The sequence below is a fragment of the Neolamprologus brichardi genome, chromosome 9, assembly GCF_056152115.1.
Source record: "Neolamprologus brichardi isolate AB-2024 chromosome 9, ASM5615211v1, whole genome shotgun sequence".
In the NCBI taxonomy this organism is placed as follows: Eukaryota; Metazoa; Chordata; class Actinopteri; order Cichliformes; family Cichlidae; genus Neolamprologus; species Neolamprologus brichardi.
Genome location: NC_142112.1, coordinates 22,293,353 through 22,321,015, shown reverse-complemented (window position 1 = coordinate 22,321,015; position 27,663 = coordinate 22,293,353). Strand labels below are relative to the sequence as shown.

At 42.9% G+C, this 27,663-nt stretch overlaps 1 protein-coding gene across 4 annotated transcripts in view; it reads left to right on the top strand.

Moving 5' to 3' along the window:
- The first annotated feature begins 366 nt into the window (after positions 1-366).
- The window catches only part of sulf1 (sulfatase 1), a 34,606-nt gene continuing 7,309 nt past the window's right edge, over positions 367-27,663 (top strand). For 2 of the 4 annotated variants that reach the window (XM_035909430.2, XM_035909429.2), the window contains exons 1-12: positions 367-784; positions 13,603-13,897; positions 14,270-14,509; positions 15,191-15,342; positions 18,008-18,177; positions 20,803-20,953; positions 21,046-21,221; positions 21,374-21,502; positions 22,046-22,102; positions 24,115-24,241; positions 26,665-26,878; positions 27,410-27,656. In XM_035909430.2, the coding sequence (XP_035765323.2) occupies positions 13,723-13,897; positions 14,270-14,509; positions 15,191-15,342; positions 18,008-18,177; positions 20,803-20,953; positions 21,046-21,221; positions 21,374-21,502; positions 22,046-22,102; positions 24,115-24,241; positions 26,665-26,878; positions 27,410-27,656 (1,838 nt within the window). In that variant the 5' untranslated portion in view covers positions 367-784; positions 13,603-13,722. The remainder of the gene's footprint in view (positions 785-13,602; positions 13,898-14,269; positions 14,510-15,190; positions 15,343-18,007; positions 18,178-20,802; positions 20,954-21,045; positions 21,222-21,373; positions 21,503-22,045; positions 22,103-24,114; positions 24,242-26,664; positions 26,879-27,409; positions 27,657-27,663) is intronic. The other 2 variants (XM_087846125.1, XM_087846126.1) reach the window with 2 other exon arrangements.

Genomic DNA, 27,663 nt, shown 5'->3' with positions numbered 1-27,663 from the left:
AACAGTTTAGTGCCAACAGCATTCCCACCTCGGAGCCAATATAGAATTTTATTGCATTTTTTTGAAAAGTATTATTTCTTTAGACCGCATGCGCTATAGATACAGGGAGAGGAATTGGGCAGATGGATTGTTATTTAAGCGACATTGCCAGCAACATAATATGAAAGATACAAATTGTATCTCTCTATCTTCCCTACTTTAGCTCTTAAGCATGTGCCCCTCTCTCTCTCACCCTCTCTCCCCTCCCTTGCTCTCTCTTGCTTGCTCCCCTCCCCTTCCTCCTCCACTCACTCTCCCCGTCCTACTCTGCCTCTCAGGTTACGATGACTGGGGGGTTTTCTTGCTCTCATCTCGTAGAGTGTCTGTGTGAGTGTGGGGTGGAGGCAGTGGTGTGACCGACTGTGCGTGTGTGTGTGTGTCTCCCTCTGCGCTGTGCTGTGTCCTTGTCCCTGCCTCCTGGCAGCGAGGAGCCACCCAGCAGCCGGTCTGTGATTGGGCAGGGGAGTGGGGTTCTTGACACAGCGTGGTGCTGACTGCTTTGGGACGTGTTTCAACAGATGGTCGAGGTTAGAGAGTGTCATCACATTGGGGAGAGGATTAGAGGAGAGAGGTTGTCTTCCAGGAGCTGTGTGGTCCCCCCTACTCTTGAAACCAAGTCCCAGCACGAAGATACAAACCCCTCCATGAGCAGAGGCAGATCTGGTCAAGAAGCGTGGGGATAAAACTGAGAGGAATCGTATCCTTGCCTCTCAGTCAGCCAGCACTTTTCTCTCCAGCCTTCCAGGTACTGTACAACTTTTTTTTTACTCTTTCACTTCTTTTTTGTCAGGTTTCCAGTTCTTTTGCAGAGCGTGCATGTTGTTGTTCATTTAGCAGTAAATTTCTGATTCACATTACAGTCCAGGAGTCAGGTATAACTCAGTAAGTCTGGACTTGTGAGCTGCGCTGTTCCTGCAGCCTGTCTGTGCTGCCCGTACAGCAGCTCAGTGTGTGCAGGATCTCATAGTTTTCCCTGTGAATGACAGGAATTCCCTCAGTCGCAAATTCCTCCGTCTCAAGGGATTAGAAGGCAGCACATTCCATTAATGTCATTTTTTTCCCCAAAAAAGCGTTCATCAGTTCATTTTTCATTTTCCGAATGCCGATTATAGGAGCGTGAAAGGTAGCTCCATTACATTTTAAACTGTTCTCTCACTTAAAAGTATGTAACTGTCAGTATGGTGCAATCTATAAAAGATTACAGGTTGTATTTTATCATGTTCTTATTTTAATGGTGTCATTTTTTTTATCATACAGAAGTATCATACAGAGTTTAAATTGTTTTCCTTTTCTGTAATAGCAAATTAAAACACTTTTTTTCCCCGACATTTCCATAAATCAGCGTGGCATTTAATGTTCCTTCACTTCAGGCCAGATAAGTTTTTTTTCATAAATCTCATTCAGAGTGCACCTCTGGCAGATCGTGTCAGTATGCGCTAAATGGATGAGCTGCTGAAGAGTTCTTTCCGGACAAACTGTCAAAGCTCAGCAGAGAGGGAGAGACGCTGGGAATGTGCACCTCACTTTAGCTATTTAGCTCAAGTCAAGTGAGAAGCGAAACTTGCCAGTGAAGTGGGAATATGATGTATAGTATTTATGCCTTGCTGCAGGCACTATGTGTGTGTATGAGGCATTTGCAAATGGAGACTGTGCAGCTGTGAAAAGTTGTGTGAACAGCAGCTGGGCTGAGAGGAGAGAAGGTTGTATGGGTGAAAGCTGCTGCTGTGTGAATTTGTGTTTACCTTTGTAAACCAGCCGTAGCCACACTTCCTGCTTGTTACTCGAAGTATTTAACACAACCACCAACAGGTAGTGATTAGTACTGCTTTAAGACCTGTAGAGTTGTTTGTATGAGCTGATTGTTAGAATCAATCAGCTGGAGACATGACCGACTGTCGTTGCTTTTGCAGTCTTAAATTTTATAAGGGACACCGAGTGAAACTGAGTATTAGGAAGCTTCTTAATAAAGAAAAAATAAAAATGTGGAGTACATTTTGCCCCTGTCTGCTGTGTGTGTGGTACATTGTTGAAGTCCATCCAAGTGAACGGTTTGACTTTAATGTGTACTGGATCACTGTGCTCACCTACAAGTCCGCAAAAACCAGGGAATTTATCCTTCTGACCTAGATGGCAAAATTCTACTGTGGTCCCATTCAAATCCAGTTCTTTGAGTAGACTGGCTGACTTACATTTCAACACTTTGGCAGTGTCCATGTGTATTACTGAATGCGAGGCTGGAGAATGATGGGGAACTTTAACTTGAAACTTTCGCTACTGACAAGACTGATCCGCAAGCAACGCTTAGACTCAATATTCTGATTAACTTACTCGGAACACAGCAAAGCAGCTTTGGACTGCTTTAAAACGCCATGCCTTATTGCCAGCGCAGAAAAGAAGATAGATCCTTTAAACAGTTTCTAGCTTAACTGTGGTACAAACAAGCGCATGAGCAGCTGCTGCAAATAATTACATTCTGGGGGGTAGGCGCTTGCCAAGACAAACGTTGTTCCAGTAGTCGACTTTGCCATCATTCAGATCTGCTTGCGGATGTATGTGCGTGTGTCTCTCTATGGGTGTGAAAGTATTCAGTGAGCTAATTTGTTCTTCTGATAAGCATGCCGAGAGACTGGGTGTAAGCGAATGCTACCAAAAGTGCGTGCGTCTGTTTAAATACCAGCAGTGGATCAGAGATTTCCCAGACACGCATGCCATCTCATCACGAACAGGGCCAAACACATTCATGGAAGAGTGATTACTGCAGGAAGTGGAAATGGCTCAAATATGCATATATGTGTGTTAGTCTAATAGACTGAACAAGATTGTGTTTAAACGGGATGCAAACACAGTTTTAAACTTTTAGGTTACGCTCCTGTGGGAAGTCACTTTGGAGAAAAGAGGCACATGTAATGTCATACTGATCCAAGTTTCTCCATTTGTGTGCGTGCGCGTGTGTGTGCGTGTGGGGAGATGCTTTCAGGTGAGTGCTCAGTATTTTTAGCTTTTCTATCCTTACTTGTTCCTCCAAATCAGAACCATGTTAGATGAGCTTTACTTGACTCTGCTTTTTGTTGTCGTCTCCAACTCATTCATCATGCTGCATTGCTTTGTGAACTTGATCCTATGTGACAGGAGTCAGATTTCTGAATTCTGTCATTTATTTAAAAAAAGGAGTTTAGTTGGGATTGTGGTGACACAGGTTCTAGAATTGGATAATTATTTTGAATCAAGTAGCACTTAATCAGTTTTATTCGGATTGAGACATCTTTGCTTTGAAGTCCAGTGGAATGACACTAGTTTAGTTTTTCCCCTTTTTCCCTCTCTGGTAAGTACTGAGAGCAGTGCTGTATAACTGTAGTTTGTGTGTGTTCTCTTGTGTGTGTGAGCATGTTAAGAAAAGATTTCCTAAACCACCCTCTCTCCTCCAGAACTTGTTTATCTCTTCAACTTAATGATAGTGTTCCTCATACTAGCCTGATTGCATAGTAGCGCTTGTGTAGATTGCACAGTCCTATCACTGCAAATGACCAGCATTTGAACAGTGAGCATTTGGCATGCTTTTATTTATGTGGGATCAAGAAAGGCTATCTTTAGATGAGTCAGCCACTTTCCCAGTTCCTTTGTTGACCTTACTGATCAAACATTGTCATGGAGTTTTGATCCATTTGCAAAGTGCACGTTAAATGCAGTCTTTTTTATTTTTTTTATTTTAGGCACATATCTCAAAAGAAATCTTTTAGGGGGTATTTGGGAGCTCATGATAGCACCCCATATGTTTGTTCAGCTTGCTATTTGAATGAGAGAGGTCAGGGCATGCAAACATTACATCCATCTCATTATTGGAGGGAATTCCTTATCCCTCCAACCTTTGATGTGGTATTTAGGACACCGTAAAAGGAGCAGCAATCCAGACACACATTCAGTACTTTACTGTTTTCTATGGCTCTCATCCCCTTTGTCTCGAGCCTCTGCCTTGATGACTAGTCAAAAAGGAAAGATGTGTTTTATGAAGAAAATGTTCAGTAGGTGGTTCAGCGACAAAAAAGCCAGGAATGACCCCAGACTCAGCCCGTGCAATTGTGGCTTGAGAATTTACACAACTGGGGTAAATGCGGGTTTGCTAATGGTGGCTAAAAGTGCACTTTAATGGGTAAATCCTTGGTGAGAGAGGGAGACTGACAGAGAGAGGGTTTTAATGCTTTTTCTGTAATGTTCAGAGCAGCGTTTGTTCAGATGTCACTGCACGTAGATGCAGCATGGACTTTAGAGTGAGAAAGAGAAAGCCAGGTCAAGAGAGCCACAGAGGGGGAAGTGGAAGCGGGATCAGATAAAGGAGAGGCCAAGATCAGAGAAAAGGGAGGTGTGAATGTGTGATAAAGAGGGGACGAAAGAGAGAGTTTTAAAGCGGAAAAAGATGCAGGGAGGTTGGATAATGTGTGCACTTTTGAAACACATGGGTACAAACATAATCTTCTTGCAGGACAGGGTTGTACAAAAGACAAACACAGAAAAGCTATTTACACACATAAGCACACTATGCACGAGCTCACCCCCTCTGTCCTCCACCTCCCAGAGGGCTGGACAGTCCCTGCTTTGTCATTTCTCTTGTCCAATAATCCTCCTCCCCAGGGAGAAGCAATCTGTTTTAGATTTGAAAGAGAAAGGATCCTGCCTGTATCACGTACAATTAAGCAGCCGTCAGAATGCGTCGGCGAAAGTTTGGAGGGAGAAGTGCTGCCACTGGGGGGTTGTCCCTTTCATCCGCCGCCTTTCCAGAATGGATATAATGGGGTGGGAGGGTTGGGGGGATGTTGTTGGGTGGGGGGGAGGCAGAGGGAATGAATATGTTTCCTCACCCCTTCATTGCGCTCTACAGCTCGACTAATAGAAGCCAGCATGCGTTTGTTTCAGCTCTTCTGCTCCCTTTCTTTCCTTCTCCCCTGGAGCGAGCAAACACATTCAGCTTCTGCCAGCGCTCTCCCCTCTGCCTCTGTGTACGTACACGCACAAGCGCTTATATGCGAGGACTTGGCCATGTTCTGCTGGTCGCCTCCAGTCCTGTTTGACCTTATTTGATCAACACGACTCGGCCGTGTGGATGCAGAATGGCTGCATCTTTAAAGTGTTTGAACAGCAACTTGCTTTATAATGAAAAGCTCTATGATGGCATGACTCACATTATCGTCGTCTTGGTTTTCTCGAGTTGCCCGTGGCAACTTCAGCTGATTCTGGCTGCTGTCTCTTAAACATGTTTGGATGATGTAGTGGCTGCATTCTTCTAGGTTTGGCTCAAAAGTCCTGGAAGGATTCGGATGGGTAAGCTTCCTGTTCAACGCTATGCGAGCTAATTGATCTTTTTATCGAAATCCTGTTTTATTATTTCTTTATTTACAATGGAATTAAATATGGAAATTTTGCCAGAGAGGATAAAGTTAATTCAATTACAAATGACGTTGCTGCGTGCTTTGGAAAGCCACACACTAAGCCAGAGGCAATGGAAAGGAGATCTCCCCTGCGTACAAATTACAGGTTACGTGTCTGTCTGCGTTCAAGTCTGAGTGATTCATTCTCTGTTTGAGTGAATGACACGCACTCACAGAGTACATGATATCCAAATACCCGGCGTTCACACACACACACACATATTCAAAGGCATGATTGGGTGAGAGGGGGGGAGTGCTGAACTGGCACAGGTGCAATGAGTCCAATACATTTTTATGAGTGGTATCATGTTGGTGTGTCTGAGTCATCGAGAAGTCTGTTTATGACATTCACGGTCACACAGGCTGGTTCCCATGATCTATGTTTGTCTATGATTCCCAAAAAATATGCCTCCACATGCTTCACATTTTGGGGGTGTTTAGTTTCATGTGCCAGGAGCCGCACTACATTTAATAGAAGTTTCCTTTCTCAACTGTTACCACCTTTTTCACTCTTTCACAGAAGTAGGGGGATTTATAATACAACATTTTTTCTAAGATTAAACTAATGTACGGTCACCTGTCTAGAAGCCAGATGTAATAAACAATGATGAATTAGCATATTCTAAACAAAGATTTCATTAAATTGTTTTTATTGTCAATTAGTAACTAGTGGACATTGACAGAGTAGCTCATTTGTTCCTATTAAACAAATTCACCACCCTAGAAATCCTTTGCTTTTTCAGTATTCACAGAGTGCAAGAGAAAAAAAAATAAAGTCACACTTTTCACATAAGGGAACAAAAATCATCCATCAGGCTCGGTGCATTGGCTCTCTCTGTGTTTCTCTCTCTCTGCCATCATGTTGCTGATTTCATGGAAAAGAGGTCAGTCTCTCTATTCTTGACAATTACCTCAGTGGAAACCCATTGAAGCAATTTGCCATAGCTCTCTTTTGTGGTAAAAGAAATGATTTATCTGGGGTATATTTGACACGTCAAAGAGACAAGAAAGCCACCCGTGAGTGAGCAATTCATTCTGCTCCCTCTCACTCTCTCGAGCACTTGTACTCTGATAGAGTGTTTCTGATGGGAGTGTGGATTTTGACAAGAACGTGGCTCGAGGAATAAAAAATGCGTTTTTATTTCATACAGCTGAGGTCGTCTGTTGCTAATGGTTTCCATTCATGGCTTAGAATAGTTTAAAAAAGAAAATGCTTGCTTTAGGCTCATATAACTGTGGTTGCTGATCCTCTGATTGTGATTCCATGTTTTCATATCACACTATAAATCAGTGGAGTGGTTTCCCTTCTGTTCACTTTCTTCTCTGCTTCCTACCCCCCTTACCTTTTCCCCTCACCCACGTGAACAGTAAATGAGCTTTTCCATTTGTATACTTGAACCTCGTATACAAAGCCAAGCTTCTGGCTCTCTGGATATTCTATCTTTTCATTTAATCACAAACTAACTCAATCATGCTGAGATTGGGGTTGTATAAGGGCCAGACCATCTGTGGCAGGACTACTTGTTGCTCTTGTCGCTGAAGATGCGTCAGAGTAGTATGCAATTTCAGTTTAGGTCAGTTTTATTTATATAGCACCAAATCACAACAACAGTCTCCTCGAGACACTAGACTCCTCAAGACCCTATTGTAAGGTAAAGCCCAAGCAACAATACAGAGAAACCCTGCTGGAAGTCTCTTCCTGTTGAAAGGGAGTTTTTTCTTTCCACTGTCACCAAGTGCTCGCTCATAGGGTGTCGTCTGAATGTTCCTTGAGGTGACTATCAGTGTGATTATAAATATATAAATAAAATTGAACTGAATTGTTTTAAACCAGACAAAAACCAGTGAGACAAACAAACTAAAATAAGGACGTGATGAAGGACGCCCTTCAGGCCCTCGGGGAAGAAAGCCGAAGGCAATAACATGCTATTATATAACACGTGGCTAGCTTACTTGGTGTGGTCTCTGGTTTAACTTGCTAACCTAAATTTGTCAGATACAATAATAGGACTTTCCACACGAACATTAACAAAAGTCTTAATGAGACTCTTCCGACAGAGCAATGTGCCATGTGTGGAACTCTTTAAGCTTAGCTCAACACAGTAGAGAAAGGAGGCGCTAACTTGTGGCACTACTTTTTTTAATTACTGTGTTAAACTGACATGGAGGAAAACACCAGATTAGCCCTCCTCCACCTACAGTTGTTTTATATACTTTGACAATGGTACAGCAGAGGTTACCAATAGGTAAACGTGTAGCACCAGCACATCATAACGTTATATATAAAATATATTGATTTTAAGTATTACCACTAATTTTAAATCATGGAGGCAGAAACGGGCCTCTTGAACTTTCTATATTCCAGTCCGGTTACTGAAAGTATGATAGCTGTGTGTGAGTGATTGCCATGGATGCATAAAGTTCTTGGTTTAGACTCAAAGAACTAAATAGCTGAGGATATGAATGTTTAAATACAGACCACCGTCAGACTGGGAACACACCCATACATAAATAAAATGTGACCTTTTGTGTTTTTTAATCATTTACCTCCTAATGTACTCAAAACCCACTCATGTTTCCAATAGGCTGCTTGTGGGCCCACAAGTCATTCCCACTTTGAAGTATTTTGGACCCGGATTCATTTAATTATACATTAAGATGCATCCATAATATTGATGGAGTGGAATGACAGCCATGGCACTACAAAGGGTCTCTCCCCAGGTCCGAGAGAAACATGTGGGGTTTAACTAATAGCTGCGAATGCACTAACTCCAGGTTCATGTTTCACTGAATTGAGGCCATTCTTCTTCATTAAAGTGGCCTGCATTGTACCCCAAACAAACCACATTCCAGTGAACGGGAAGCTTAAACATCTGAAGTTTTATCGTTTTTAATATTGAACAAAACAACGATTCTGATTGTGCCTGTCACAGTAAAGGGTTTTGTAGCCATAAACGTGCTGGAACAGTGATCTCTCTTCACTACTTTGCACTTGGGTTTTCTCATTGGAATTTTTGCATAAATCTTACACCAACTTGGGCATTTTGGTCAAACAAATCAATGGAGTTAAGAGTCTGAAAACACCAAGGTTTGAGTCTTTTCCCAGTGCCTACCCACAGCCAAGTAAATGTACTGGGACAGAACTCCCCTTCAGTCAGCTCAGTGTGGCTGACGGGTGGGCCTTGATGGGTACAAGCGCTGCCCTTGGCCTGCCGGGCACAGCAGGCCCTGACACAGGCTCTCCTCAGTATAAAAGTCCCTCGTCAGCCCTCATGGCAGCAGACCAGCTGAATTCCCTCAGATTACAGAAATATTTGGACAAACCTCCATATTAATCTAAGTCCTCGTCTTATTCATTTTTTCCTCTCTGAAAGAAGGAGTGCAAAACATTGTGTCTTTATCTGTTAATCAGACCAGCCTGTAGTTTAGCATGTTTTATATCCCGACTCTGCGATGTTTATTTCTTTCTTTCAGCAGTTCTCCTATGGTAGAGGAATGACTATGTGCTAAACGATTTTTACTGTTATTGCAAGTCATGCAGCCCACAGTCGCAGAGCAGCGTACAGAATTCAAACTATGCTGTTGGACTATAATTCCCCTCCATTGTTCCTCTGTGACTTGGCTGCCATAGAGATGGACTAGGCAAATAGCGAGGGAGCAAGAGAGAGACTGAACAGGAATAAGGGGGGATTTGAGGTGCTTTGAAATGGCCATTGTCCTTAATAGCAAGGCCTTTTTATGAATGACTGATTTACTTTAGAGGAGCATGGCATCTGGTTTGTGTTTGACTTGCATCTTGTTTTGGGAATGTGAACCCCCTCACCTCCAAACTCTCTGTGTTAACTTGGGCAAGATCCTCCTCTGTGAGCATGCATGCGCTCGTGGACAAACATGTGGCTGTTAGAGATACGCAAACTCTCGGCTGTCATCCTGCCTTTTTACATAAGAAGTCTTTCATGTGCGCTTTTGGGTAATCTGCTACTTTTCAGTCACAGCTGATAAATGTATAGACTGCCGCTCCTGAACGAACACGACTTAAGCCAGATGCAGACCATTGATGAAATGAAAATGTGGGCCAATCACAACCAGACAAGACTTTTGTTGCCTTCATACCTCTGTTTTCTTTTTTTTCTCTCGCTCTCTCTTCAGACTTTCACCTCTTAACCCCTGTGTGTGGGTTGCCTCAGGTTGCTGAGGTTAGGTTAAACAAGCCACCATCAAAGCCATAACACCACTCAGGTCGGAGGAGGGTCAGGACGCAGCAGTGTGTGGTTTGAGGCCCTAACAAGAGGGCACAACTGCCAACCAGCCAAATACTGCTGCCCTGCATGGCTACACAAGCAGCAACTCTATTATGTTCAGCTTTACTCGGTGCACAAAGCACAGCTGTCTGTATAGACATACCAAATTACCGAGCAATGCTGCATGTGCTGCAGGAAAGCAAGTAAAAGAGCTGTTTTTCTACAAGTAGGAGAAAAAAATACCCTCATGAAAGCAAAGATTAGTACGGTGTTGAGGTGTGCTAAAAGTGTTGATTGCCATTAATCTGAAAATTGCACATCTTTTATGTATCTGGCAGCTGTGCATCTGAAAACTCCATAGTGGCCTTTTTGTTTCAGTCCTTTTGAACTCCTAGGCATGCTGCGTTCCTCCCGTCCATGCCCAATATTTCTCCCCCCCAGCTTAACCATGATGAGTACAGTAAGGGCTCATTTAAAGGGTCATTAGACCTAATCCTTCAAAACAATGAGGAAGGAGAAACAATGTGCTCCCTAGTCCTCTGACTCTGTCCAGTAATAAAGACCTCTTGTTCGCTCCACAGATGTATAGAAGTTGCCTGTTCTGCTGATATCACGCTACATGGCATAAATAAATGAGTCATTCAAAATGAAAGGTTTGCGAAAATGACATGAAAATGATCTGCGAGGGATCGTGAAATTGGAAACATGAATTTGAACTCTGGAGACAAGAAAGAATCAGTGATGGTAGCAGAAGATGGATTTGGAAGCCTAATAATAACTTTCACATTTCAGAAGTCATTCATATTGTTTTGAGTATTTAAAGTGTACGAAGTGCCTAATTTATGCCGATCCCTGAATGTGCCTGAAGCCGTTAACTCTGTGTAACACTTTGTAAAGCTTTTGTACAAAACAAAATACACACACATGTGTGTTTGTACACACACAACTAATGGAGTTCATTCTGACATCTAGCAGTAGTTAAATAGGTGTTTAAACTATCCTGTCTGTAACGCTTAGACACACTTTCAAATCTGGAGCAGATGTTTTTATTATACATTTTAAATAAAGCATTTAAACTATAAAGCATTTAAACTATAAAGCATACCGTGCTGCTCTAGAGCACTCACAGGATGTATTCTATATTTAAAACAAGCCAAATTAAATCTTCATGTAGAGTGGACCTGTCTGAGGCAGAAATTGCTGCAGGGCTACTTTTTTTATTCTGATAAAAGCACCACGATGTGGTGCATGGAAGGAATATCTCCTAAGCATCCTCAGGCAAATTACATTTTTAATTCTTTTTTTTTTTAAATCAAGTAAAATCACTTTTTTGCCTCTTTCTCACTCTTGCTCAGTGATTTGGAAACTTTCTGCATGAACTAAAGGTCACAATATAGCCTGCCATCTTTGCTTTATAAACAGCAGTTGCTTATCTCGACACTCTGACATGTCCTGTCACTCAGCTGCTCATTTCCTCTAGAGGCTTTGCGCTCCATATGTCACATTAACATGAGGAAGTCAGGGCACTGAGGATATGATGCCAGCATATACTTGGGTTTTCTTTGATGATGGGTCACTTTGAGAAGGATGATCGAATGACTCAAGTCCTTTTGCTCCTAAGTGAACCTCAGATGGCCTAGTGAACAAAGTGGATCAGGTGAAATGGACTACGAGCGGTAGTCCAGAAAACGGGGAGGGGGCCTGCATAATAACAGCCCTCATTCTATTGGGGGTTTTGTGTGGCACTTTATTAGCCCTGCGGTCTCAGTCATTTCAGACAGAATAGCTATTGACTCTACTGTAGATGAGTACCACAAGGTTTGCATCAGACACCACAATGAACCTTCTTGTCTGTTTTGTCTAAGATGCAAGAAGAGGCCATTGCTTGGAATCGTTGGCATGTAAAATTGAATTTGCGCTGGGTGCTAACATTACACTCGCTGGCCGACTGGCTTACAGCTGATGTCAGGTCTTCCGCAGCTCTGATAGAAACAGAGACTTGAGCTTAGTCTAGATATGGGTTATGTGTCTTGTATATGGGAAGCGTTCCCAATTTGTGTAGGAGGACTTGGATCCACACGGCAGGAGAGTGTGTTTTTTGTGGGATAAAGGCTCGTCTATGAGTTTCTGCGTGTCACCATGTGTTTGTAAAGTAGTTTGTGTTGTGTGTGTAGCTCACTGCAAGGTTCTGTGCACTCTGCCACCTCGCACCAGAGGGGTGTTTGTCCAAACGGCGCCAGTGTTTGCACAGGGCTGTCACGATGACTGGGCTGGCTGGCTAGTCCAGACACAGCTCGTCTGAAACCCAGTACACCAAAGTACTCTTAAAGCTCTGTCTGAAGCTCTGCTTATCATATCTAACATCTAACTGGAGAAGCAGCTGAAATAAACAGTGTAGTAGAGCAGGGTCAACATTGGGAGGTGTTGGAGATGATTTGCATCTATCTGATACACGACTAGAGTAGGTGTTTTAATTTCCTGATGCAAATTACCAAACAGAATCTTTACCATCCTCGACAACCATCCGAACAACGCAGGTTAGTTCATTCTGGGCTATGCAATAGATCAAAACACTTCATTAAAGATACAAATCATTTATTAGGGTTATTACTCTCTGCTGATTCGGACAGGCCTTTTGTGGAAATGATGGTAAGGGCGGAGCCACCCAGTGGGGTTTGGCCGGGCTCAGGTGTCATAGACCTGCCATTTGTTTTCAGGCCATTAACCCAGAATAGGAAGCAGTGTGGTACCACTCAGTGGGACTGCTGTCCACAAGGCACTTTTTCACGGGTGGTGATGAGGTTCTCATTATTACTGCATCACGGTTCACCTCACAGGCAGAAGCCATTCTTTCACATATATTTTATATATATTTGAAAGCATCTTTGAATTCTTATTACATTTTAACTTTAATTTGTAGCACAACACTACCGGTATAATGTTTTGAATTTCTTTAGATTGGCTTTTCATTGGTACGGGAATAAAATCTGAGCTCAGGTTTGTACTAGTATACATTTTACTTTACTGATCACTGGAATTTAGTCAGAGCATTCAGCTATGATGACTGTTATAGTGAGCAAGAGGCTGCCAAGTGATGACTCAGTGGTCATCTGTGATTCCCGACAGTGGCGTTGCAGTTAATGTAGTGGAACCCTCTCCCCGCCTCCAGTGCCTTTTTTCTCCCCCCACTGGCCCTGTGTCATGCTTGACTCACCAGGGGGTGACTTTTGAGTGGCAGGTAAAAGGGGGGCCACAATTGGCTCATGCAGGCAAGTGGTTCTGGGTGTGCAGCCAATGGCCTAATCTCATCACAGTTAGCTAAACAGCAGCTGTCCAGTAGGGATGGAGACTTTCCGTGCACGAGTGTGTTCTCTGACACGGTAGAAGAGTGGAAAACCAGGAAACGATAGAGAGAGATATAAAGAGAAAACTGTAAAAGTAGGGGACTCGCGGGATTCTCTGAGGTGAGATCTGTGTTTCTAGATCTTCAGTTTATTTGTTTTTGTTTAACTTTGACAGAGTTGAGTATTTTCTTTTCTTTCAGATCAGGGAGTTGAGGTTGAGGGATTTTGTGTTCAGTATTAATGGAGTTTCCATCTGCACACAGCATATATTTGAACTGCTGAATAAGTTTTCCTTGCTGGACCATTAAGGGCTAAAGCCAATCTGTTTTGGCTTCCCTGTTTATGGATAAACTGTTCTGTTTGAGTGTGATTTGTGACCATCTACACAGAAGTTACCTGAAGTAAATGTGCTTAAATGTTCCAACAGGGATTCTGGCTTTCTGCAGGTGTAATGCAGTTTTCTCTTCCACTACTCCAAAACTGACCCTAAAGTTTCACCTCCCACCATGCTTATTGTTGTAATGTCTCCATACATTTTCCCCTCTTGTCTCCCCACAGTCCATCACTGCTGCAAGAGCTGCACAAGTGTGAGTGAGCAGCCCGGCTGGTTCTCTCCCTCCCCTTCTCTCCATTAATCTCCTCCATCTACCCATCCTCTGGCTTGTTGTTTCAGTCACCATGCTGATTCACTGGCTGTCCTGGTTGGCCCTCCTGTCGCTGGATTGGGCTCCAGGCAGCTGGGCCTTCACCACCACCAGGGCTCAGGGCCTCAGGGGTCGCATTCAGAGAGACCGCAGAAACATCCGGCCCAACATCATCCTCATCATGACTGACGACCAGGATGTTGAGTTGGGTAAGGCTGCCTGGCAGAAAATTTTCATTTGGCTTCTATTTTTTTCCCCTATTTAAAAGAAAAAGCGCACAGTTTATCTAAAATTCAGTGTTTTTCCCAGTCTTCAATCCTCTCTGTTCTAATGTTTCTTTGTCTTTGTGGTGATTTGCATCAGGACTTCTGTAGTCTTTCTTGGCACATTAAATATTAAGTAGAGGCCATAAGCCACACCGGAATGGCCATCTGGTCTCTCGTGTGCTGAATTGTAATTATTTGCCTTTCAGAGGACTGAATCACAGATTAAGTAAATACGAGTGAAAAACAGTATTTGCGTGTGTTTAATAAGATTTCACTGTAACTGTACAGCACTGATCACGTTACCGCGCCCTCCAGGTTCTCTACAGGTAATGAATAAAACCCGCAAGATCATGGAGGATGGTGGCACTTCTTTCACCAATGCCTTTGTCACCACACCCATGTGCTGCCCGTCACGTTCTTCCATGCTGACGGGCAAGTACGTCCACAACCACAACACCTACACCAACAATGAGAACTGTTCGTCCCCTTCCTGGCAAGCTCAGCATGAGCCGCGCTCCTTTGCAGTCTACCTCAATGAAACTGGCTATAGAACAGGTTTGTGAATGCACACTCACACAAATATAATTGAGGACTCTTTATTTCATGCCTGTGGTGTTCTCTTATTATTTATTTATGGAAAATGGCAGTTTTGATAGTGACGATGGTTCACCTGTATGAGGTTCTCGGTTCTGATTAACAGAGTGTCAGTCACTACTAGCTCTAATCTCCTCCTGGCAACGCCATTCATATGTTAGTCAATGCAAATTTATACAATAAGCTAGACTCCACAAACCTGCCTGCCTGACTGTCTGCTGTGAGAAATGCAAACACGTTGAGCGTGCCAGGTCGATGCTGTGTCTCATCAGACACTGTCTGCCTGAGTGATGGGCAGGCGTTGAACTGGGCAGCTCAGTGGGGTCCTGTGGGCTGCAGCTCGACTTGTGGTTTTGGAGTCGTTGTGTTAGTCTGCAATTAGCCGTCTCTGGGACAGCCTGGCTTCCTGCCCAGCCTATCCGAGAATGTTGTCAGGGAATCCAGGGAAAAGGAGACAAGCAAAAATGTTAAACATCACATAAGCGCAGATAAAGTCGCACAGTCACACAATTATGGGTTTTTTTTGTTTTTTTACAGGCATCGCCTTAAGGAAGCAGTGCTTGTAAAGACTGCATATATAAAGAAACTGCATATTAAAAGAGGCCCATCTCTCCCTTCTTTCTCTCATCTTTTCTTCTGCAGCCTTCTTCGGCAAGTACCTCAATGAGTACAATGGCAGCTACATCCCACCTGGGTGGCGCGAATGGGTTGGATTGATCAAAAATTCCCGCTTCTATAATTATACTGTCTGTCGGAATGGTTACAAGGAGAAACATGGTGCTGATTATGCCAAGGTATGTGTTCATAATTCATACGAAAAGGCTCTATTAGCTCAGTCCCTAATTTGTTTTGCCGTTATGACTTAATATTAAGACTTCACATGACAAATTGCAGGTTCCACTCGCTTATAAATACAGACAGTGAAGCAGCTTATGGCTGTGTGGTGATTCAGGATGGCAGGAATTCTCTCTTGAGGATTAAAGGGAACGAGCTGAGTTGACGCCTCCTCTTTCTGCAGCATCCTTTTATTATGATGCACCTTTCCTCAGTATTTAGACACTATAAGTGGTGCATCTTTATGAGAAGCCAACTTGACAACTTGTGACAAAAACCGACCTGCACTTGTTTTTGTCTCTCACTCTTATTCTTCCTCTTTGTGTCTCACTATCAAGTTTTGCTAAATGACTTTGTCCTGTAACACCACTGTTTGCTACTGCTGGGGGATGACTGTGGTTACACTGTCTTTTTGTAGCTCTAGATGGCATCGGTCATCAATCTTCCCCAAATGTTTTTGTAAGAGCTGTCAGTTTGTTTTCGCAAGTCCGTGCCAATATCTCCCTAGGTTGCACAGTGCTGGATATACAAGAAATCCATGTGGCGGGCTGGCCTATGAGATGGGCAAACAAATGTTTGGATTGCTACTTCTCTGCCAACTTGGACCAAGGTGTAAAATTACCCACAGGCTTGGGCCGGTGTGTTTACATGACACGGACTTGGTCAGCAGATTGTGGTTTACAACCAAATGGACACAATATTTTCTGTTTACTGCCAAAGCCCATCAACCTGCTGCCACCAGGACAACCGCAGTTCTTTAGGTTTGGATGGGGTGAGAAGGTCAGAGTATCTGTGCAGAGTGCATCTTGCACATCATGACACTGATTAAGCTACAGACCCTGCCCTGTGATTTCATCCAGTTAGGTCCTGTTTGATTTTTCTTCTGTAGGAGGATGAGTTAATTGAGGTTAAGGGTTTTGTCAAACACTCTTGAGTGAGATTTAGTTTCAGAATATCATCCAATGGAGTAATGCTTGTATTCAAATCCCATAACAGTAGAGCAACAACTCTAACTGTTGCTGTGATATTATAAAGTGTCTCACTGCTAATTTGACAGATGTGCAATCTTGTAACTTTGAAAAAACAATAAATGTTGTAAATGTAAACCTATAAAACACTGGTGCATTGGCATTTAAAAACTTATGAGGATTACAAATTAAATAGATGAATGATTTGGGGAAATGAAACCATGTACTAATGGGGTGCCGTTGGGTGAGTGCCACTTACTATTACCAATCAGCTCCAAAAGGGAAAAGTGATATTCTTCACCTCCCTGACTATTTTATAGTCACTGGCCAGGCATTCCCCACGACACTGTCACTTCCTTTTGACCTGCCAGAGCTCTCAGCAGCAGTGGCTCAGATTTGGGAGCTGGCAACATAAAGTGCACGGCGGTGCTTTGCCATGTGCACATAATCATCGGCCTCCACGGGCATGTACAGCCGCCAGGCCATTAAAGCTGGTCTAGCTGTAAAACCTATTAATAGAGACAAGATGAATCAGCCAAACCCACTTCTGACATTTCAGGGAAATCACCCGTTACCCTTTGATTCTCAGCCTGGCACTGCCTTTCATTTGTTGTATGCCAGGCAGCAACAACAGGTACAATGGTTGGTCTTCTCTTGGAAACTTGGCGAATGCTACTGTAATTTCAGTTCAAGGTGGGACTGCTGTACAGCGTTGTGACAATTTCACATTTCCTGTGTCTAAGCTCTTCACATTAAGTTACAATTACATTCATCCAGTTGTTCTCTCTTTGCCTGTGGTATTTAATTTAGAGAAACACAGCATTTGGCATCTTGAGAACTGTTGTTGGCGCTCAAGTCTACTTTCTGGTTTGATCCTTGGTTGCTCCGGTCTGTATGCCAAATATCCTTGGGCAAGATACTAACCTCAAGTTGCTCTCCCATGCATCCATCAGAGTATAAATGTGTGTAAATGTCAGATAGAAGAAGCATAGAAAACGTGCTTGTATGAATGGTGTGAATAGGTGAATGAGGCAAATTGTATAACGCGCTTTGAGTGCCTAGGTAGAGTAGAAAAGCGCTGTATAATAACCAGTCCATTTATCATTTATATTACCCAAAGCCAATATCTCAGTTTCTTAAAAGATATTTTGTTGTCACTTTGTGTGAAAAAGACAAAAGGAAGCAGGGAGATGTAGCAGAAAGTGGGCAAAATAAAATGAAGTTAGCAGAAAGCAAATTTATCACAACATGCTATTTAAAAGGGCCTGGCCCCTCGCCATCAAGTGGTGTCACATTCAATAGTGCAGAGATTCACTGATGAGGCAACTGCCCACATACTGTATACACATACGCACACTCATTTACACACACAGGCAAGCTGCCAGCTGTTGACTCGACAGATTGGTACCGTAGTGTACTCAATGGCCCCACTTCATATCCCCAATGGCCCCTCTCAATTTATTTGAAAGTGACTAGACGAAGGCAAGCAACATGTCACGGTGATTGGACTGCAAATGAGTTATGAAAGCATGTGTTGTGTAATTTATTTTCTTTTTTTTTGGTGTATATTTTCCCTCAGTTCCATATTTATTTCTAGGTTTTTTCTTTTAGACTTTTCGCCCTTTTAACGGGCCTTATTTTTGCTCTTCTTTCAAAGGACTATTTCACAGACCTAATCACAAACGACAGCATCAGCTTCTTCCGCATGTCCAAGAAGATGTACCCGCACCGTCCCGTGATGATGGTCGTCAGTCACGCTGCTCCTCACGGCCCAGAAGACTCGGCGCCACAGTATGCCGAATTCTTCCCAAATGCTTCGCAGCACATGTAAGCAATACTGAGGCTCACATTATCATACATGCTCAAACATATACACCAATCAGGGTTTTGACACAGGAATTGTAGCCTTAGAGAAGAATGAAAAATGAGTGTTTAGGGCCCAGATTTTGGTTTCAGCCTTTGTCTCATTAACATCTAAATTGAGTTTTTGCGATTTGGTTTGCCTAACATTATTACAGTAAGTATGCACCCCAATCCCCACGAGATGACAGGTTGCTCTGAAGCCGCTGGGGGCGACGACTTGGCAAGCGTGAAATCAAAATGATTTATCATCCAAGAGTAGCTGAGGCACATACCATAGGGAAGATCGGGAATGGCTTTTTAACGTAGCACTGTGCTCTATGCCAAACCCACACCGGCCTCCAGCAGCTCTCATTGAGTTAAGGCAGCGCTGCAGTACTTTGGGTTGTTTCACTGGCACCAAGCCCTACTGCCTCACTGCACGGCTCAATGTGTGGAGGCATGGTGTTTTAGAGAATTAGATTTGGACTTGAAGACTCAATACTCCCTTTTCTTTATGTTTCCCAGAGGTTTTAGTGTTCCTGCCTCTCACTTTCTGTCACACTTAACATTGTCATCTATTTATACTACCCCTCTGTCTCTCTATCTGTATATCTCTGTTTCTGTCACTCTGTTTACCTCTCCCTCCTTGTTTCCCAGTGTCATCTCCTTCTCTCTTTCCAGCTCGCTCTGCTTACCCCTTCCTCCCCGCCTGTGCAATTCGCAAAGGACTTCCTGACCCCGTCCATATCAATCAGCAGTTTCGCCCTGGAGCTCCTAGGACCAGAGGAATGCATTGTGCGCTCTGGAACACCCTTTGTGACATTATTAATTTATTTTTAGCTTGAGTCTCCGGGTGAAGGGGGTGGAGCTGGGGCCCACGAGTGACTAAAGGGGTTGCCCCAGTTATTGTGTGTGTGTTTGTGTAGATTAAGTGGTGAGATTACTAAGGAGAGCCCAGGTGGTTGGCATGGGTGGGTGTTTGTTTGACTATAAACTTTCATAACAGCTATGGAAACACTTTTTTCCCGATGTTCAAAAATTTCTTTTTATAGATGGGAATATTCTTGACACTGTTCCATTTTAAATTGGATTATGGAAAGATGACTTTGTAGTAGATGCCATCTACAGCTAGTGTGTTATGCACAGAGATGGAAAGAGACCGCGTGGCAGTTAAGGAGGAGCCGCTTCATAAATCAAAACAAGCGTCTGTGCTTTTGACAGCACCAATAGCTGGGGATGGTTGATGTTAATGTCATTAACATTCCTCAGGTGCTTTTACTCTCTCTCAGATGCGAACTATGTTCCCGACCTATTTTAAACACCGTAGATTTGGTGCGGTTTGTCAATGGCATGTCTTTCCCTGCAGGGAGTGATAGATGCTATTCTGGCCATAGATTAACAACTTGCTTTATGGAAACTCTCTCATCTTCAAGCGTGCTTTGTCTTTTGTGGGGTTTTTTTTAAGGTTAGGAGGCATTTTAGGGTGCATGGAGTGCTCCTGTAAGCCGAGGATAATGTATACAATAAGGTAGACCTACACTATATGCAACAGTATGCAGGTGTGACCTCTGCTACGGACTGGCGTCTTTCCACTGACATCTACATTCCTGGTTCCCTGGTGCTCAGCGCCCCCATACCTTGGTGGCCCATTGCCCAGAGACAGGTCCCTTTGTGGGTCTTATTAGACCGCCTGCTAAGTGGGTGAAGAGTTCACCCTTCTCACAAAGCAGTCCTGAGGAGACGAGGACAGAAGGCAGCTCAGTCACTGAGGGCAAAGTAGCTCCCAAAGCAAGTCTTCATTAAGTACGCAAATTTTGAGGCTTAGGCTGTTTATTCAGGGGTAGAAGCTGTTCATTTATAAAGTGGATTACTTAAAGCTGAAGGGACACAACTTCACTGCTACTGAGATTCTGTGGGTTTCTACGTACATTATATATACTTAGTGTATATAATTTGTGTGCTATTTTGCTTTCAACTGCAGAAGATTTGCACAACATCAGATGTTCCGCTTCCCTTTACTGCAAGCAGGGGAACACTTTCCTTCAGCTGAACACAAACTTGACAAACGCAAGCACTTTTCTCTCTGTCTTGCCTTTGTCCAGTCTTGTAATTCCCCAATTTCAAATGAGCGTGACTTCTTTGCTTTTTTAGACCAGAAGTTGTTGCAAACCCGACTTTTGGACCTATTATTTTCTTAAGCATGTGCCAACCCTCAAATGACTTGTCTTTGCCAGGAGTGTAGTGAAGCGAGGAGACTTGTGTCTGTGTGAGGAGGAGAGATCTGGTCTGAGAGAGGTGTGGAAAAACAGTCAAGGTGCTGGGTGCAAAGTATTAAGACATTTTCCCCCAGCAAACTGAGCGGCTATTGATGTTTGTCAAGCACAGTAGACAACTGTGACACCTGCTGCTGAGCAGAGGTTTGTGAAAAGTAGCAGACAGGTGTTTTTGGCATCTTAAATGTTTTCCCCTTGGCTGTTAGGCGCTCTGATGTGGACACGTCCAAAATGTTTTTCGGACTTCTATGCGAGTTAAACGGCAACACAATGAAACCCAAATAATGCATTTTTTTAACATACCCGTCTCCTTTCTCCTTTCCTTTTGCCCTTTCAGCACCCCGAGCTACAACTATGCCCCAAATATGGACAAACATTGGATCATGCAGTACACGGGCCCCATGAAACCGATCCACATGGAGTTCACCAACTTCCTGCATCGTAAAAGGCTACAGACGCTTATGTCTGTGGATGATTCAGTACAGAAGGTATGAGTAATTATTAATGGATATATAGTTACTGTAAATAATTGAGTAATCTACCATGGATCATTTTACTGATGCTTTTTTTTTCCACACAGATTTATGACATGTTGGAGGAAACTGGCGAACTGGACAACACTTACATCATTTATACAGCAGACCATGGATACCACATTGGTCAGTTCGGGTTGGTCAAGGGCAAGTCAATGCCTTATGATTTTGATATCCGTGTACCATTTTTCATGAGAGGACCGAATGTGGAGCCTGGGGCAGTGTAAGTAACTATGCAAATTTTTCTGTTACTATAAAAACATTCAGTAAGTCTTTGCTGCACTCTTGTTGTCTTCTTTGAGTAAACTTCTGATATTTCAATCCATCAGTTTTATCACTTGAAACTTAACGTCTTTCACGCTTGTACTGTTCCAGAAACCCTCATCTGGTGCTAAACATTGACCTGGCTCCCACATTTCTCCACATTGCTGGACTGGAGATCCCTCCAGACATGGATGGAAAGCCCATCCTTAAATTGCTGGAACAGGAACGGACTGGCAACAGGTTTGTGTGGATCCATTATGCCATGCTGTAATGGATACTATGTACATGTAATTCCACAGCGTGTATATGTGCAACAACTCTGTCTATTGACTTCTATTGAGCAAATGCAAATTTCCATAGCCAAAATGATGGCTTTTGCTCCAGCTGGGCAGAGTGGGTTTGGGGCAATTTGGCAGATTTTCCTTGGCTGTGGGGCTTTGGCTGGGAAACACTGAGTTTCTTCTTTATGAGGTTTCCTGTAGAATTTGTTTGCAAACTGAATCATTTTTTGTCTCCAGCAAACCCACTGTACTAACCGTGTATAAAAGCAATGCAAGATTATTGTGCCTTGCACCATTTATAATAAATCTGCACAAAAATGTTTTTACAGAAAAACTTTGCACAATCCCTTTAATACTAAAAGAGCATTACACCCGCAAGGTCCTTTTCTTGCTGTGATCAACTTCCATAATTTTGACTAGCTTTGTTCCCACCATGCTGTAGCTGATAGTGAGTGCATAGGCCATATGAAGCTTATAAACTTTGTACGTTTTGTTTTCCCAGATTCAAACCAAACCGGAAACCCAAAGTCTGGAGAGACACATTCCTTGTGGAGCGAGGGTAAACCGGCTTTCTTTATTCCCTTTCCACACCACAAACACATTTGTGTCACTGCGTGTCACATAAACCTGATGAAAACATTTAAATGAACCCGAAATGTGCAGGGCTCGGTGCGTGTTCCCTTTTCGAGCAACGCATCTGCTTTTCCCGGTTATTTGTTATCTGACAGACATTTCCTGACCACATTCGGTTTGGACGGCAGTGATGGTGTAACCAATTGAAAGTGTTGTAAGTTGTTTGGCGAAGCTAAAATGCCTGGAAAATTATGACAGTTCACGCAAGGGGCGCTGACACATGTAACCAGGTCATTTAGGGGGGAAAAAAAGAAAAGAAGACAAGCTATTGAGTCTTTGTCTCCTCGGAGGGGGGGGCTTGCATATATTAAGTACACAATCCTAGATCATAGTCCTAAACTTGACTTAGCTTGCATCGATGGAGACAGGGGGAAGATACATTTCAGTAACATGGGAGGACTAGACATACGCAAAATAAACAAAGGCTAGCCAAGCTCAGGATGATGTTACCTGAGGAATAGCTGGAAGCCTCACACTCAATCCACTCACAGGACATGTCACCAGCTTTCCCAGTGTGGAATGCAGGAGCCACACTGCAGAAAACACTTGACTATTTCCCCAAGGCTGTTTTCCGATTCCATCCAGTGTGTGTCCTTTCACAAACCCTGTCAGTTCTTTATTTAACCTCCTCTGCCACAAGATATATGTTGCAGAAAATGATACCTCCAAGCTGTCAGTCCACTTTTGTTCAATGAACATGCTTCGCTGTGCTAACGTCAGGGGTACACTGACAGAAACATGACAACCGAGGAGAGAAATAATCCCGTCAAGCTCGACTTTATAATATACAGTTGCCCGAGGGTTAAAAAAAAACATAGGTTGAAGAAACAAGAAAAGAAAGCCATGAGGGCACTCGTATGAAAACGACAGGCAAGAGAACAATCGCTGGCTGAAGACAGATTGTGTTGGCAGCACAGTCTAACTGTGTAAAAGGAGAAAAATTAAAATGAAAAATATTGTATATTACAGTGTCACATTCTTCTTTACAGCTGCTGTTACTGCTACATCACCGCTATCATTTCTCACACGTATTCAAGAGAATAAAAGAAGCTTTTGTTAGCTTTGCTGCTGCTCATGTCGGCCAGCGGCCTGCTGACTTTTAAATCTGTTTCTCAGTTAAACTCTAAACTTTTTTTAAATGACGTCCACAGGTCCACTTTTCTTTAAGTGATAAGATTAGCCTCCATTAACTTGACTCTATTGACACAAATACAGTAGTTGAAGTTTTATCTGCAGTTCCTGCACCAGTCATGTGATATGTTGTCTGATTTAATAACCTCACATGACCTTACAGTACTACGTCTGAGCCTGTGAAATGCTGAATGACAGCTGGGACTGACTGTGTTGTTTAAAACTCCATCTACGTAATGCAGCAATCAGGGAGGGTCTTTAACAACTGTTTGCTCTTTAATCACTCTTGGCTGAAGGCAAGATACGTCAGCCAAGCTAGCGTGTGAACATTGGCTGGTTCCAGCCAAAGAAGAGGGCAACAAAAAATTTAACACTGCAGTGGCCCTCCTGTGTAAGGGGACAGGTTGTTCTGTGCCTCACTGGCATCTTCATTCTGTCTGTGACTGCTGTGACTAGTCGAGGTATAATGGAAGAGGAAGGACAGTGGTGTTGGCATGGCCGTAGCAGAGACTTAGCCAGTGTTTGAGGTGGTGGCTGTAAAGGAAAAGGGGACAGGGCAGTTGAATTTGACGCCAAGCTGATGGACCCGAGCAGCGGTGCGAGGCTAAGCTGAACTCCATACCCAGACCCTCTGACACTTACACACACTACATAAGCTATTCATTCGCTGGCCATGAAAACGCACAAGGCTGGCTATGACAGAATGTAAAAACAGGAAAGTTTCATTCACCTTGCATAGCAAACCGACTCCCTGGAAAAGTCACTCACCACTTGATATGGTTTTGCTTTTCTTGTTTTGTCGTGTAGGAAGATCCTGAGAAAAAAGGATGACTCAGCGAGTACTCAACACAGCAACAGTCTCCCCAAGTACAAGAAGGTCAGAGAGACTTGTCAGCAGGCTGAATTCCAGACACCATGTGAACAGCCCGGACAGGTAAAGGAGAAACACCCATTTACACACAAGCGCATTTCTTTTTTCTGCAACCTTTTGACCACATGAGTGCCCTGATATATCCACTAAAGAAAGCCGATGCAATTATTTTGAAGTGACCTCTTAGCTGCCTTTTGAACTGTTCTACAAAGCCACAACTAGTTTATAATTGGACCGCTTTACACCGTTTTGTGGTGCGCTAATTGGTACATCCCTTTGATCTTTGCCCATGAATTTTCTGGCAGACCAACAGCCAAATAGTAGAGGTTGTGGCCCCGGAACAGACAGGCCAGAATAAGACAAATTATTACAAATGTCCTGTAGTATTCAATTACAGAGATTTATAAGGGTTTGACTAATGCAGTCCAGATCCATCATAACGAACACCTCACAGTCTGTATAACAATGAGTTAATAACAGGAGCAACAGGCATCAGAGGTGTATACTGCATCATATAATGCAAGTGTGGGCTCATCATATGTGCTCATCAGTACATCTAGTGTGTTGAAGTGATTGCAAGCAGAGATGGGCAGTAATACGTTACAAGTAACGTATTTTATCTTTTTTCAAGTAACGAGTAAAGTAAGGGATTACTATTGCAAAAAAGGTAATTAGATTTTTTGCAAGAGTGTCTCATGACAATGACGTAAGCGAGTGCGACGTTCGTGGCAACAGCTGTGTGCAGATCAACAATGGATAATATATCGAGTGCGGGAGAGAGTATGGGGGTGCAGCGTTTAAAGCGTGGAAGTACTGACCTTACTTTGAGTTTGATTCCGTAAAAAGTGACAAAAACATTAGTGTCCGCTGTTCGCTGCGTGGGAAGAAAACTTCTTTTTACAGCGAAAAAACCCCTTAACTTCCGTGCAAGCACCGAGTGCGCTACCAGGGAAATTCACAGACAAACTCGCGGATTCTTCCACTGACCGCTGCGGCACACCTGCACCAGGGAAAACATCCGCCTGTTATACAGGTGAAAATAGAGCAACAGGACCGCTGAGTCTTTGATTTTATTTATTTTCTGCTGTGTTTCACTTGCATTTATTTGAAAGACTGAGTGTAAACACAAAAAATATTTTATTTTATGTGCTGGAATGTGCAGAAAATAGGTTTAAATGTTAAACAAATTTCTTCCAGTCAGAGAATGTTGCATATAATTTAATGTTTGCTTGGAGCATAAAGTTAAAAGATTAAAACTAATAAAGCAAACTTTTCCATTTGATTACATTTTTCTATGATGGATTATGCAGAAAAAGTAGAATTGGGCTGAAAGATCTATCACTTTATCACCTATTCGGGTTGTAAATCATGTTTTTAAAAGGTAACTAAGTAACTAAGTAATTAATTACTACTCAGTAAAGTAACAGGATTACTTTTGGGGGGGAAGTAATTAGTTACTGATTACTTTTTTCAAGTAACTTGACCAACACTGATTGCAAGTAGCTTCTTACTAATGGTTTAACTATACCTTCATATAAACAACCTGGAGGCCAGTGAAATGTTTCTTGCTCAAAGCAAACAAATGCTTTATCTCTCCTTTTCATCCATGCTAACAAATTTGATTACAGTTATCTTATTTTGTTAATATGGAAAATCTCAACATGGATCGGTCTCAGGATGATATCCTGAGATTCTATATTATATTATTCTGCTTTTCTGCTGCTGCAGTGATACTCTTATACCTTTAAAGCACTCGCAGGAGGGCGAGGGAGAAGGAGAAAGAAAGATGGAGATTGTTCTCATCCTCCAGTGACAATACATCTCTCTTTCGCTCTCACGTCTTGTCTGATGCTGATATAACAGCCCTGTTTGGTCTGTAAGCTCTTCCAAAAGGAACCCGATCTGTCTTATAGCCCTTTGTTTGGACCCTCGTTCCCACACTCAGCCCTCATCATCTATACCAAACTTTACTGATGTGTCTCTTTCGTTTACTCGAGACCCAACAAGCGGCACTACTCACAGCAATTAGCTTCAAAACTTTCTTTTCCCGGCGTGAATTCATGTTGGGAAATGGCGCGGGGGATGTCTGCGATTGTATGGACATGTATTTACACAATTACCCTAGTGACGCACATAGTATGGACATACCCAATGTGAAAACGATATGGCTCTCCGCTTTGTTTTCCAGAAACCAGACAGACCCAATTCGCCTCATGTTTTAGTTTTGGTTGATCTTTCTCGCTGCTTTTGGATGCCGTTCTTTCCCACAGGCTCTGATATGTCTGTCAGAAGCATGTGCTCATTTTCCTAAAGGTTTAGTTGTGAAATCTCAAATTGTGTTGTCATATCATTCACATCTAAGGCACTAATTAGCCATACCCAAAAAGAAATAAAATAAAATGTGTTCATTGCTGTTGCAAGGAAACTTTGGTTTATTTATTTTTTTTGCAAGCCTGTCGTGCTACCAAAAGCAATTCTTTCTGCAGAAATGGCACTGCGTTGAGGAGATCACAGGGAAGTGGAGGATACAGAAGTGTAAAGGTGGTTCCAAAGAAGGCTCCAGGAAGAGAGCCCGCAGCCTAAAGCCCCGTGACAGTTACGACAAAAGGGAGAGGGCCTGCGACTGTGGAGACGCACAGTATAAACGATCCAAGACCGAACGCCGCTCCCACCGACAGTTTCCTTCCTCAACAAGCCGCCGTGAGTATACCCAAACCTGCTCTTTCTTCTTGTAATATAGAGGGACAGTGATTTAATTGAAACCATTGCAAAATGCATATACATGTGTGTAAGATTATTTCACTTCAAAAACAAGAGCTTTTGTTTTCTTAAACAGTCCCATTAATGTCTGTCTCTCAGTACTAGAAAGAGAAATCTTTAAAGCCTCAAGTTTTTATTCCCGGCAATGGATTTTTTCTGCTCTAGCGAGACGCATGCATGGAAAAAGCAAACATCCTTCAACAGGTCCTGGAATGTATGCTCTGGACGTGCCTTTGTGCATGCGTGGGCTGTTGGGACTTTGTTATCAAATGGTCTGATGCCCTCTGATGTGTCTTGGAAATAGTACAACAATGGTATGAACATGTAATAAGCCTTAAAGATCCAGATAGGATATCCTACCAAAACTCAGTTGGTGTATTAGGATGCTGGCTTTTACTTCCTTGCGATGTTGAAATGAGGTGGAAATGAGAGTAAAAAGAAATACATAGCATCCTTTTTTCTTTTTAATAGGTTATCGCCCACGCTTCGTCCACACTCGACCTGCCAGGTCTCTGTCTGTGGAGTTTGAAGGTCAAATATATGATATTGACCTTCAGGCAGATGATCAGTCAGCTGTCCGTCCTCGTGTCATCTCCAAGCGTCACTACAACCCAGAGGAACCAGAATATGAGCTGGGGTCTGACGACGGTTCAGAGGAAATGCTGGCAGATGATACAAATGCAGTCGGATACCCGAACTCTGTGAAAGTTACCCACAAGTAAGCA